Source organism: Hemiscyllium ocellatum, chromosome 13, assembly GCF_020745735.1.
Source record: "Hemiscyllium ocellatum isolate sHemOce1 chromosome 13, sHemOce1.pat.X.cur, whole genome shotgun sequence".
Lineage (NCBI taxonomy): Eukaryota > Metazoa > Chordata > Chondrichthyes > Orectolobiformes > Hemiscylliidae > Hemiscyllium > Hemiscyllium ocellatum.
Window position 1 is genome coordinate 16646198 of NC_083413.1, and position 14595 is coordinate 16660792.

At 43.4% G+C, this 14595-nt stretch overlaps 1 protein-coding gene across 1 annotated transcript; it reads left to right on the forward strand.

The window, feature by feature from the left end:
- Nucleotides 1-405: 405 nt before the first annotated feature.
- On the forward strand, nt 406-11855 carry LOC132821441 (P2Y purinoceptor 1-like). The gene is made up of 2 exons (XM_060834028.1): nt 406-831; nt 9744-11855. Exon 2 carries the CDS (start codon nt 9789-9791, stop codon nt 10794-10796), a length of 1008 nt encoding a protein of 335 aa, XP_060690011.1. The 5' UTR covers nt 406-831; nt 9744-9788; the 3' UTR covers nt 10797-11855.
- The last annotated feature ends 2740 nt before the right edge of the window (nt 11856-14595 follow it).

Consider the following 14595-nt stretch of genomic DNA (forward strand, 5'->3'; position numbering starts at 1 on the left):
CTGATTGAGGATGATCAGCCATGATCATAATGAATGGTGGTGCTGGCTCGAAGGGCAGAATGGCCTACTCCTGCACCTATTGTCTATTGTAGGGATTCTGTGATTCCATAATGAATCAAATCAATTTTTTAAAAAAAATACTTGTCACAAAAAAGCTGCATCTCTCTTTCCAACCAACAGCCATCACTACATGCATGAAAAACTTAACTTTTGAGCACTCCCTTTAGCATCTGTATCCTGGCTGCAACTAAAACCATCCTAACTGCTGAAAGTGCCTCAAAGGCCAGTGTTGTTGCTTCGGATGTGAGATGCCTGTTGAAGCAGGACCCACTAGTAAAAGCTCATTCCTCATCTAGCCTTTCCTCCCTCACTTCCGCGAGTATCAATGCAAGGTGTCTGAGGGGGACAAAGTCGACTGTGAAAGAAAGTAAACAATAAATGGAAGTTAAGGAACAGTCACCATTTCTGCTCGTGGGAATTTGGCTGAAATCCGCTTTGGGGACTGAAGACGGAATAACTCAGAACAGTTCCCCCCACCCCCTTCTCTCTGCTTTCGTTTCTGGTGATCAGTTTGGAGTGTTTCTTCGGCAAATGTGAGGTCGGGTGTGTGGCCGCGAGTGGAAGTCTTTGAACAATCACGGGGAAGGGCTGAGCGTAGACAGACAGAGAGAGTTTGCAGTTCAGGGGTGTTTCTGCTGGACTCCGGGGAGGGCAGTGTGCTGTGGAGGAGACGCATTCCGCTCTCCATCGAGATTCTCATTCCCCAGGGACTGGCTGGTGGAAGAAACAGCGCAGACACAGAGAGAGAGAGAGAGCTCTCTGCATCCCGCAGTAAGTAGAAGGGAAAGTTACTGTTGTTGAGGGGGGGACCTCGGGAGCGCTGCTGTGATTGTGGGAGATTCGATGAGGTTTCTAACTTGGACAACCCTCCCCGTTCTCAGCCGGGGACCAGGGGGTAACCGCGAGTCTGCTGGCATCCCACATTGTGTCCGCGTTCTGGTATTCAAGGCAAGTCTCACTCACACATGTCACCTGGACATTGCGACCTTTGGTCAAGTTGTACAGTCCCGCCACTCCCGAGTTTGGCTGCGATTGCTGAGTTGCACTGCCTTGCCCGAGTTATACTGACATTCCTGATTCACTCTGCCATTCCTGATTTATATTGCCATTCCCAATTCATTCTGCCATTCTGGATTTACTCTGCCATTCCTGACTTCGATTGTCATTCCCAATTCATTCTGCCATTCTGGATTTACTCTGCCATTCCTGACTTAGATTGTCATTCCCAATTCATTCTGCCATTCTGGATTTACTCTGCCATTCCTAATTTATACTCGTATTCCTGATTTGTTCTGTCATTCGAGTGATATATTGCCATTCTTAGGTTACACTGTCAATTCCTAGTTAGACTTCCATCCCCACATTATGCTATACTTCCCAGATTATACTGTCAACCCTGAGTTATATTGTCAGTTCTGAGTTCTCCTGTAATTCTTGAGTTATACAATCATTCCTGGTCTATACTGCCTTTCACGATGTTTTTTCCTGGTTCTGTTTCCATTCCTGAATTTCACTGTCATTTCCAAGTTATGATGTGCCAGTGTCAGACTGGACAATGTTAAAAATCACACGAGGTCTGCAGATGCTGGAGATTAGAGTCGAGAGTGTGGTGCTGGAAAAGCACAGCAGGTCAGGCAGCATCCGAGGAGCAGGAGAATCAACGTTTTGGGTAAAAAGCCCTTCATCAGGCACCATACTCTTAACTAAAAATCTCATAACACCAGGTTATAGTCCAACAGGTTTATTTGAAAGCACTAGCTTTCAGAACGCCGCTCTTTTATCAGGTATCTGTAACCTCACACTTTAATGCATTGTCTGAGCTGAGATGTCATCTATTTTTGTAAAACCTTAAGTTAGCTTGAGATTGTGACTTAAAGGAAGTTCTGGGATTTACATGTTAATGAACTGAAACCTGCAACCCGTTCTAAAAGATGAAAGACTTAACAGCAATGAAGGATTGTTCAATATATCATCAGTTGCATGATACTGTCATCTTTTGCTATAGATTCTATGTTCTATATAAATTTTATGATTCTGCTCTACTAGTTATCTGAAGAAGGAGCAGAGTTTAGATCAGAATGGTGCTGGAAAAGCACATCAGGTCAGGCAGCATCCGAGGAGCAGGAAAATTGACATTTCAGGCAAAGTCCCTTCATCAGGAATAGAGGCAGGAAGCCTCCAGGAGGGAGAGATAAATAGAGGGGGGCTGGGGGTGGGGAGGAAGTAGCAGAGAGTACAATAGGTGAATGGGGGTGGGGAGGGAGGTGATAGGTCAGAGAGGAGGTTGGGGGAAGGTAGCAAAGAGTACAATAGGTGACTGGGGGTGGGGAGGGAGGTGATAGGTCAGAGAGGAGGTTGGAGGAAGGTAGCAAAGAGTAAAAGCTTCAAGAAGGAGCAGCACTCTGAAAGCTCATTCTTCCAAAATACCTGTTGGACTATAACCTGTGTGTGATTTTTAACTTTGTCCATTCCCAACTTTTACTGCCATTCCCGAGTTATACTGTCATTTCCAAGTTTAATGCCAATTGTCAGTTACACTTCCCATGTTTTCCCATCAGTTTTCATTTGAGCGTATGATTGTGTAACATGGAAATCAAACATTCCCATTAAGTCTGTTGTCTCCCCAGCAGATGGGTGGCCTTACAGCTGTCCCACAATGGTTCTCTGATGTGTAACTGCAGTCTCAGTGAATTCTGCTGAATGTTGGACATGCAGTGTATCTGAGCACAGTGTATGCTCTCCTCCAAATGAGAGACATCCCTCCTAAATATTAATAGAAGAGGTGCAGAGATGTTCTTCCCTGTGGAAGGGGATCTAGAGTTACTGGGAGAAGGCAAGAGAATGGAGTTGAGAAATATATCAGCCATGATTGAATGGCAGAGCAGAATTGATGGAACAAATGATTTACTCCAGTTCCTATACCTTCAGACGTTATAGTGTCCTGGTAGATATCCATTACTCAACCATCATCAAAAAAGGAGGTGGTCAATACCACATTGGTTGATGTATGCATAGATTTAACTGCCCGAATATAACATTGATCAGGAGCACTGCGGAAAGCGAGGTCAGAGAGGAGGGTTTGTCTACAGAGTCAGTATGGGTGGAAGTTAGAAACAGGAAAGGAGCAGTCAATTTCTTGTGAGCTTTCCATAGGCCCCCAATAACAACAGAGACACGGAGGAGGAGATTGGGAGGCAGATTTTGGAAATGCATAGAAGTAACAGAGTTGTTGTCATGGGTGACTTTAACTTCCCTAATATTAATTGGAACCTCCTTAGTGCAAATTGTTTGGATGGGGCAGTTTTTGTCAGGTGTTTCTAGGAAGGATTCCTGATGCAATTTGTAGACGAACCGACTAGAGGGGAGGCCGTTTGGGATGTGATGCTTGACAATGAACCAGAACAGGTGTCAGGTCTCTCGGTGGGAGAGTATTTCGGTGAGAGTGATCACAACTCCCTGACCTTTACTCTCGTCATGGAGCGAGATAGGAGCAGATGGAATGGGAAAGTACTTAATCGGGGTGGGAGGGTGGGAGGAATTACAATGCTATTGGGCAGGAACTGGGGCGCCTAACTTGGGAACAGATGTTCTCAGGGAAAAGCATGACGAAAATGTGGAGATTGTTTAGGGAGCACTTGCTGATAGTGCTGGACAGGTTTGTCCCACTGAGGCAGGAAGGGATGGTTGGGTGAAGGAACCTTGGCTGTCGAGGGATGTGGAACATCTAGTCAAGAGGAAGAAGGAAGCTTACCCAAGGTTGAGGAGGCAAGGGTCAGACCGAGTTTTAGAGGGTTACAAGTAGCCAAGAAGGTACTGAAGAATAGACTTAAGAGAACTAGAAGGGGGCATGAAAAGGCTTTAGTGGGTGGGATTAAGGAAAACCCTAAGGCATTCTACAGTTATGTGAGGAATAAGAGGATGGCCAGAGTGAAGGTAGGTCCAATTAGAGATAATGGAGGGAACTTGTACCTGGAGTCAGGGGAAGTAGGAGAGGTCCTTAATGAATACTTTGCTTCAGTATTCACTACTGAGAGAGACATTGGTGTTTCTGAGGACAGTGTGAAACAGACTGGTATGCTAGAACAGATTGATGTTAAGAAGGAGGACGTGTTGAAAATTTTGAAAAACACAAGGATAGATAAGCTTCCCGGGCCAGATGGGATATACCGAAGGTTACTACAGGAAGCAAGGGAAGAGATTGCTGCACCTTTGGCGATGATCTTTAGATCTTCATTGTCCACTGGAGTAGTACCACATGATTTGAGGGAGGCAAATGTTATTCCCTTGTTCAAGAAAGGGAATAGGGATAATCCTGGGAATTACTCACTTATCCATCTTACATCAGTGGTGGGCAAAGTATTGGAGATAATTCTGAGAGACAGGATTTATGGTTACTTAGAAAACCATAGTTTGATTAGAGATAGTCAGCGTGGCCTAATGAGGGGCAGGTCATACATCACAAACCTTGCTGAATTCTTTGCGGATGTAACAAACACATAGTTGAAGGTAGAGCAGTGGATGTGTTGTACATGGATTTTAGCAAGGAGTTTGATAAGGTTCCGCATGGAAAGCTCATTCAGAAAGTAAGGAGGCAAGGGATACAGGGAAACCTGTCTGTCTGGATACAGAATTGATGGCCCATAGAAGACAGAGAGTGGTGTGAGATGGAAAGTATTCAGCCTGGAGCTCGGTGACCAGTGGTGTTCCAGGGATTGATTCTAGGACCTCTGCTGTTTGTGATTTTTATGAATGACTTGGATGAGGGAGTGTAAGGTTGATTAGTAAGTTTGCCGATGACACAAAGGTTGGTGGAGTTGTGGGAAGTGTGGAGGGCTGTTGTAGGTGACAGTGGGACATTGATGGGATGCAGAACTGGCAGATGGAGCTCAACTTGGAAAAGTGTGAAGTCATTCACTTTGGAAGGTCAAAATTGAATGCAGAAAAAAGGGTTAAAGGCAGTATTCTTGGCAGTGTTGAGGAACAGAGGGGCCTTGGTGTCCATGTCCAGAGATCCCTCAAAGTTGCCACCAAAGTTGATAGGGTTGTTAAGAAGGTATATGGTGTGTTGGCTATCAGTAGCAGATGGATTGAGTTTCAGAGCCATGAGGTTATGCTGCAGCTTTGTCGAGCAGTGGTTAGACCACACTTGGAATATTGTGTTCAGTTCTGATCGCCTCATTATAGGAAAGATGTGGAAGCTTTAGAGAGGATGCAGAAGAGATTTACTAGGATGCTGCCTGGGCTGGAAGGCATGTTTATGAAGAAAGGTTGAGGGAGCTAGGGCTTTTTTCATTGAAATGAAGAAGGATGAGAGGTGACTTGATAGAGATGTACAAGATTTGAGAGGCAAAGATAGAGTGAAGAGCCAGAGACTTTTTCCCATGGCGGAACTGTTTATCATGATGGGGCATAATTTTAAAATAAGGAAGATATCAGAGGTAGGTCTTTACACTGAGAGTGATGGGTGTGTGGATTGCACAGCCAGCAGTGGTAGCAGAGTCAGATATATTAGGGACATTTAAGCGACTCTTGGATAGGCGCATGGAAGATAGTTCAATGATGAGTATGTAGGTTAGTCTGATCTTAGAGTAGGATAAAAGGCTGGCATAACATAGAGGGACAAAGGGCCTGTATTGTGCTGTACTGTTCTATGTTCTACTTAATCAAACTAAAGTACTTTGAGATATCCTGCAGTCACAGAGTCATAGAGTCATAGCGATGTGCAGTACAGAAACAAACACTTTGGTCCAACTCATCTATGCCGACCAGGTATCCTAAATTAATCTAGTCCCATTTGCCAGCACTTGGTCCATATCCCTCTAATCTCTTCCTATTCATATATCCATACAGATGCCTTTTAAATTTCGTCATTGTACCAGCCTCCACCATTTCCTCTGGCAGCTCATTCCATACACACACCACCCTCTGCGAGGAAATGTTGACCCCAGTCTTGAGGCGTGCTCTATAAGTCATTTTTCTCATTTACAAATTATCTCACAGTAAAAAGCAATGATGCTATCAAATGGATTTAAAACATGGAGAAAAATAAACAAAGAACTAGGATGTTGGGATTCCAAAACTAAAACAGAAATTGCTGGAGAAACTCAGCAGGTCTGGCAGCCTCTGAGGAGAGAAAGTAGAATTAATGTTTTTCCAGCAATCTCTGTTTTTGTTGAAACAAGGAAGGGTCCAGTATTGGCAATGCTGTGTCCTGCAGTGGTAGTGTGCAGTCGTCGTCTCTTTGAAGACTGGAAGGCTCATTCATTTTCTGGAGTGGGTTTCAAGCAGTCTGAATCTACAATTTCCTTAAGCCTTGAATTCCCACTTAGTGTGCCGAACGAAGTGATCACTGTGGTAAGAGGAAGTCTACACTCTTGTGAATGACCATGACTACATACAAAGTATGGTAAGAGCTCTACAGACTTCAGGTTCCATCGAATCACAGAATCTCTGCAGTGTGGGAGCAGGCCACTCAGCTCATTGAGTCCACACTGACTGTCTGAACAGCATCCCACCCAGACCTATCCCCCCTACTCTATCCATGTAACCCAACATTTTCCATGACTAATCCACCCAGTGCACATCCCTGGATACTGCAGGCAATTTAGCATGGCCTATACACTGAACAGGCACATCTCTGGACTATGGGAGGAAACCCATACAGGGACGGGGAGAATGTGCAAACTCCACACGCACAGTCACTTGGGGCTGGAATTGAACCTGGGTGCTTTGAGGCAGCAGTGCTAAGCACTGAGCCACCGTGTCACCCATGTCTGAAATACAACCATAAGACCATATATGTAGGAGCATAATTAGGCCATTCATCCCATCAAGCCTGCCCTGCTTTTGATCATGGCTGATATGTTTCTCATCTGCTTGAAAATGTGTTCTTCAGGAATTATGCCCGAAACGTCGATTCTCCTGTTCCTTGGATGCTGCCTGACCTGCTGCGCTTTTCCAGCAACACATTTTCAGCTCTGATCTCCAGCATCTGCAGTCCTCACTTTCCCCTGATATGTTTCTCATCCCCATTTTCCTGCCTTCTTCCTGGAATATTTGATCCCCTTACTGATCAAAAATCTATCTATCTCTATCTTAAATGCATTAATTGATTTGACCTCCACAACGTTTTGCAGCAATACGTTCAACAGAGTCACCACCCTCTGGCTGAAGAAGTTCCTCCTTATCTCAGTTCAAAAGTGTCATCCCTTCACTCTGAGGCTGTGGCACTGGTCCTCGCCTGCCCTATTGGTGCTTGGCCTTTCTTCTTTCACTCACGGTCAGTTAGCTATACTTATAGTAAAGGCATTTATTTATTACCTGCCTACTGGGACTCCTGTAGCTAAAAGAATTGCCTGGCCTTATGAAAATAAGGAGCTTTTGCTACACTTAGACAAGGCACTGGTCAAACCACACTGTGAACAATTTTTGTCTCTTTGTCTAAGGGAAGGTTATTGGCAGTCCAGAGGAGGTTTACCAGGTTGATTACGGATATTGAGAGTTTCTTCTAAGAGGAGAGGCTGAGTAGGTTGATCTTGTACTCATTGGAGTTTAAAAGAATGAGCAGACTTCTTATTAAACATAAGATTATTAAGGAGCTTAACAGTACAGATGCTGAGAGGTTGTTTCCCCTTGTAGGAGAGTCTCTTACCAGAGGACATCATCTCAGATTGAAGAGACGTTCATTCAAAACAGAAATGAGGAGGAATTTCTTCTCCCAGAGAGCAGTGAATCTGTGGAATACTTTATGCAGAGACTTGTTGAGGCTGGGTCATTCAGTATATTCAGGGCTGAGACAGATAGACTTTTAATTAATAAAGAATCAAGGATAATGGGGATAAGGCAGGTAAATGGATTTGAGGGTTATCAGATCAGTTGTGATCTCATTGAACGGTGGAGCAGACTTAATAGGCTTAATGACCTCTATCTGTGCTCTAAACATCTACCTAGTTCCACTTCATTTATTGTTTGATGGGATGTGGATATAGTAAATCCCTAATTCCTCATGAACTCTTTGGTTCTCTTGGCCACTTCAGAGGACCGTTAAGAGGCAACTACATGCCCGCAGTCTGGAGTTACGTCTAGACTAGGCCAGGAAACAATTAATAATCATTAGTTATTTTGTAAAGGTTCCAGAGGTAGTAATCGAATTAAATTTTTACTATATGCCATGGTGTGATTCAAGCCCAGACCCGAGCACTTTAACCTGGGCCACGGGATTACTGGCCCAGTAAAAATATCCCAACGCCTTCTGCAAAATTAGATGCTGACAGGAAGGTGGTTTGTCTTTGGGGGTATCCACATCCTATCCAAAACAGCAGAGCAATTCTTATTAAAATAATCTGTCTCCATTGCCCCATTTCTTCGTCATTGTATTTAAGTGACATTGAGTGAGCTGGGTGAATGAGATGTATCAATAGCTCTTCACATATTCAGAAAACCATAAAGCGTTTCACAGGCAATTAAATACTTTTGCAGTGTAGTCACTGATGTAATGTGGAGACACTCAGAAGTTAATTTGTACACCTCAAGCCTCCACAAATAACATTGCAATAGCAACTAGATAACCTGTTCTGGAGCTGATTTGGAGACACTGATGTTGGACTGGGGTGTACAAAGTTAAAAATCACACATTACCAGGTTATAGTCCAGCAGGTTTATTGGGAAGCACTAGCTTTCAGAGTGCTGCTTCTTCATCGGGTGATTGTGGAGAATCTCCACAACCACCCAATGAAGGAGCAGTGCTGTAAAAGCTAGTGCTTCCAAATAAACCTGTTGGACTATAACTTGGTGTTGTGCAATTTTTAACTTTGTTCTAGAGCTGACAGTTGAGGGATAAATCCAGAAACTAGGAAGATCTCTTCATCCACAAGTGGTGCTGAACTTATGCACCACTTGGTGTTATGGTTTGAAATTTCATTGAAAAAATGGAAACTACAACAATGTGGCACTCCCTCTACACCTCACTGGGGTAACAAACTAGATTGTATCTTCAGATCTGCAGAATGTGACTGTGCTTTCTAATGCAGAGGTGAGAAGGCAACTTAGTAAAACCGACACTGTGTCAGCACTCAGACAATTCTACCTGTAGAATTATGCAACATTACAAGGAATCATTTTCAGAGAGAAAGGAGTGAAGAGGGTAACAGATGCAGAAGAAAAGTAATTTCAATTTAACTATTGTCCCTGGGGCATTGCTTTTGGAGGAGGTTTCAATACAACAAACACATTTACAACAACAATATGGCACATTGATATCACACCTTTAACATAGTGAAACCTAGCAAGGTTTTGGAGCATTATCATACTAACGTTGACATTACGTGATATCAAGCCAGATGACCAAAAGCTTGTTGAAAACAGTAGATTTTAATTAGGTGCTTCAGGGAGGGGAGAGAAAGGAGAAATTTAGGGAAGAAATTTCAGAGCTTAGGAGTGTGGCAATTGAAGAAATAACCACCATTGTTAGAGCTATTGAAATCAGGGACTCAAAAGAGGTGAGGTTTGGAACAGCACTGAGGTATTAGAAGGTTCTAAGTCTGAATGGAGATAGGGAATAATGAGACATCTGAACATAATGATGAGAGTTCCAGTTCCATTAGTTGTTAGACTGAGAGCCAATATAATAGAGAAAAATTCATAATATGTGTCAAATTTAAATCTCTCCTTGGTTACTCTTTCAGATATTCTCATATTCAGAGGAACATGAGCCACCTTGTTTATTGTGAATGAAAGGCCTTCAAGCAGATACAATGGCAAACCTGCCATCTAATAACTGCTCCATCAACAAAGAATTTGAATCTTGCTATCTGCCCATCATGTACATTATTGTGTTTGTCACTGGATTCATCGGAAACAGTGTTGCTCTCTGGATGTTCATCTTTCACATGAGGCCTTGGAGTAGCATCACCGTTTACATGTTTAACCTCGTCCTGGCTGACCTCTTCTACGTCTTCTCTCTGCCGGTTTTAATATTTTACTATTTCAAGGAAAGTGACTGGATCTTCGGGGAGGCCCTGTGCAAACTGCAGAGGTTCATCTTCCACGTTAACCTCTACGGGAGCATCTTGTTTCTGACCTGCATCAGCGTCCACAGGTACACGGGGGTGGTGCACCCCATGAGATCACTGGGCAGGTTGAAGAAAAAATCGGCCACCATTGTGTGCGTGTGCGTGTGGGTTGTGGTCATGGCTGGCATCTCCCCAATACTGTACTTCTCCCGAATACGACAGGACACCAATAAAGCAAACTTTTCTCGACCAGATGCAAATAAAACAATAAAAACCATTTGCTATGACACCACGTCTAAAGAGCTCTTGGACACTTATTTCATTTACAGCATGCTGACTACATTCTTTGGATTCTGCGTCCCCTTTGCCACCATCCTGGTCTGCTATGGATTTATTGTGAAGGCCTTAATATCTAACGACATGAGGATACCTCTTCGGGGCAAGTCTGTGCGTCTCGTCATCATCGTGTTGGCTGTCTTTGCCACCTCCTACCTCCCCTTCCATGTGATGAAGAATCTTAACCTCCAGTCCAGACTCTATTACCAAGGGCCAGAGACATGCGAGTGGAATAAGAGTGTCTACGCCACTTATCAAGTGACCCGCGGGCTTGCCAGCCTCAATAGCTGCGTGGACCCTATCTTGTACTTCCTGGCGGGAGACACTTTCAGGAGGAGATTCACTACCACTGCTTCAAAGTTTATCAATCGGAATGAGTCTATAGTCTAGGAGATTAAAGAATTCACTTTATGCCACAATAACCAAGTAATAAAATGATGATGATTCCTTCTAAACCAAAACAAGGTAACCTCAATTATCTGAACAACGTGGATGGGGAGTATTTTGTATGGATAATCAAATGTTCGGATAATAGTTTACCCAAGCATCGGGAACTTAGATCTTGTTCAGATAATCCGAAATCAGATAATCGATGTTTGGATAATCGAGGTTGCCCTGTACTGTACATTTACGTAAAACTTTTAATGTAGTTTAAATGCCCCAAGACACTTCCCTGGAGCATTATCAGAAAACTGTGACAAGTCAGTATTAAGGCAGGTGACCAGAAGTTTGATCAAACAGGCAGTATTTTAACGTAACGGAGAAATGTTGAGGAAGTTGGAAAGGATTGAGGAAGGAATTGCAGAGATTAGGTTGCAAGCTGGAATATATATATATATATATATATATGAGGTCAAGATTGCTTACAAAAAATTATTGTATGAGGTTTGGATGAGGTTACAATGAAAAGCTAATTAAAAGACTTGGACTCAAAAGTGAAAACATTGAGAACTGAACTGTTGCCTGATTAGGAACTAATCCAACTCAGCAAGTTTAGAGATATGGGTTAAAATGCAGTGAGCAGATAATTAGTGGAATTTTGGATGAGCTCAGCTATCAGAGAATGGCTGAATTGTAGATTCAATATCTTTTTGGGGTTTACAGTGCATTAAGGATTATATTTGAGAATAGAGGGAAAAGTATTAAATATTTTAATATAGGAAAGTCAGCTGAGTGAAGTAGCCCAATATTAAGCACTCTGTATTGTCTAACTTATTCTTTGGCCTAGACACTGTTGTTCATGCCACTGTTTTGAAGTTTGCAATTTTAGAATAGGAATAGTACACGTAATAAAATATGGACTTACCGTCAATGTAATTAAACCTCTAATAATAGGACCATATCTATGTTAATCCGGACAGGAAATATTGTGCCTTTTTCCTCCGTGTTTACAGGTTGCATAAAAGTCACAGCTTTACTGAAGACCAAAATAGAGCTCTGTGTACTTGAATAACTGATTAAATATTATTTTGTATATTTTCTTCAGTCTGAGAGTCTTCTCTATAATGAATTTCTATACTGCGCTGTCTGCTGCTGATAATTGCATTGTATCCTGTTATTGTTCAGCTTCACAGAATTATGGATGATTCATAACACAGAGGGAAACAGGCCACATTAGTGTCCCTATTCTGCACAAACCTCAATCCATCACATTTCACCTCCATGCAATCAGCATATTGTTTCAACTGTCATATGTGTACCAGCCTCCATGTAAATACATCAATGCTATTCCCCTTAACTACGACTTGTGGTAGCAAGTTCTACATTCTAATCAATCAGGAACAAAGAGGTGACTCCTGAACTCACTTGTTGGGCCCATCTCCCCACAGACAGAAACATCATCTCCTTGTGAACCTTGTCATGGGAAGACAGAAGCAGGACAAGGCTATTTAATCCTTTTAAGTCTAGTCCAGTATTTAATATGATCTGGTTAAGTCATGGAGCTGTACAACATGGAAATAGACCCTTCGGTCCAACTCATCCACATCGACCAGACATCCTAATTTGACTTAGTCCCATTTGCTAGCATTTGGCCCATAGCTCTCTAAACTTTTCCCATTCATATACCCATCCAGATGCCTTTTAAAAGTTGTAATTGAACCAGATCCCTCCACTTCCTCTGTCAGCTCATTCCATACATTCACCAAAAACCTTGCCCAAAGGTCCATTTAAGATATTTTCCTTCTCACCTTAAACCTTTTTCCTCAGTTTTGGACTTCCCTACCCTGGGGATAAAACATTGGCTTTTCATGATTTTATAAACTTCTATGGAGTCACCCCTCAGCCTCCGATGCTCCAGGGGTTTCAACTTCACTTTCTTCTCTGGCTCCCATTGCCCTTGATTCCCTCGTCTGTCAAGAATCTGTCTAACAGCCTCCTGTGTTCACCAGGGAAGAGAATTCCCCAAAATTGTCACCCTCTGAGCAAAAAAGATTCTCATTTTTAAAAGACCGCTCTGAGTCTCCTCTACAAGAGGAAACATTGATAGGATGGTGGAGTGAGCAGAAAAGTAGCAAATGGGTTTCAATCTGGAGAAGTTTGAAGTTATGCATTTGGAGAGAACAAAACTACAGAACTCACAGTAAACTGATGGTTATAGCAAGGGGATGAGGAAGTGAAAGAGTTTGGAGTTCATGTCTACAGGGCCCTGAAGGATGGGTAGATGAGATAGTAAGGATTAGAGTAGTGCTTGAAAAGCACAGCGGCTCAGGCTGGTGTATTCCCAATTCCTCCGCCTCTGCTACATCTGCTCCCAGGAGGACCAGTTCCACGACAGAACACACCAGATGGCCTCTTCTTTAAAGACCACAATTTCCACTCCCAAGTGGTTGACGACGCCCTCCAATGCATTTCATCCACGTCCTGTACCTCCGCCCTTGAACCCCGCCCATCCAATCGCAACAAGGACAGAACTACCACCGCCGCCCCCCAACCCGCCCCCGCTCCCCAACCCCAGTCTTCACCTTCCACCCCACCAACATCTGCATAGAGTCTTAGAGGCTTAGAAATGTACAGCATGGAAACAGAGTCTTCGGTCCAACCTGTCCATGCCGACCAGATATCCCAACCCAATCTAGTCCCACCTGCCAGCACCCAGCCCATATCCTTCCAAACCTTTCTTATTCATATACCCATCCAAATGCCTCTTAAATGTTGCAGCCTCCACCACATCCTCTGGCAGCTCATTCCATACACGTACCACCCTCTGCGTGAAAAAGTTGCCCCTTAGGTCTCTTTTATATCTTCCCCCTCTCATCCTAAACCTATGCCCTTTAGTTCTGGACTCCCTGTTCCCAGGGAAAAGACGTTGTCTGGTTATCCTATCCATGCCCCTCATAATTTTGTAAACCTCTATTAGGTCACCTCTCAGCCTCCAATGCTCCAGAGAAAACAGACCCAGCCTGTTTAGCCTCTCCCTATAGCTCAAATCCTCCAACTCTGGCAACATCCTTGTAAATCTTTTCTGAACCCTTTCAAGTTTCACAACATCTTTCCGATAGGAAGGAGACCAAAATTGCACGCAATATTCCAACAGTGGCCTAACCAATGTCCTGTACAGCCGCAACATGACCTCCCAACTCCTGTACTCAATACTCTGACCAATAAAGGAAAGCATACCAAACGCCTTCTTCACTATCCTATCTACCTGTGACTGCACTTTCAAGGAGCTATGAGCCTGCACTCCAAGGTCTCTTTGTTCAGCAACACTCCCTAGGACCTTACCATTAAGTGTATAAGTCCTGCTAAGATTTTCTTTCCCAGAATGCAGCACATCGCATTTATCTGAATTAAACTCCATCTGCCACTTCTCAGCCCATTGGCCCATCTGGTCCAGATCCTGTTGTAATCTGAGGTAATGATCTTCGCTGTCCACTACACCTCTAATTTTGGTGTCATCTGCAAACTTACTAACTGTACCTCTTATGCTCGCATCCAAATCATTTATGTAAGTGACAAAAAGTAGAGGGCCCAGCATCGATTCTTGTGTCACTCCACTGGTCACAGGCATCCAGTTTGAAAAGCAACCCTCCACCACCACCCTCTCTTCTACCTTTGAGCCAGTTCTGTACCCAAATGGCAAGTTCTCCCTTTATTCCATGAGATCTAACCTTATCATCCAACGATATTTCCGCCACCTACAAACAGACCTCACCACCAGGGGTATATTTCCCTCCCCACCCTGATCTGC

Coding starts and splice junctions, on each gene's coding strand:
- LOC132821441 (XM_060834028.1), top strand. CDS start 9,789: ATGAAAGGCCTTCAAGCAGATACAATGGCAAACCTGCCATCTAATAAC.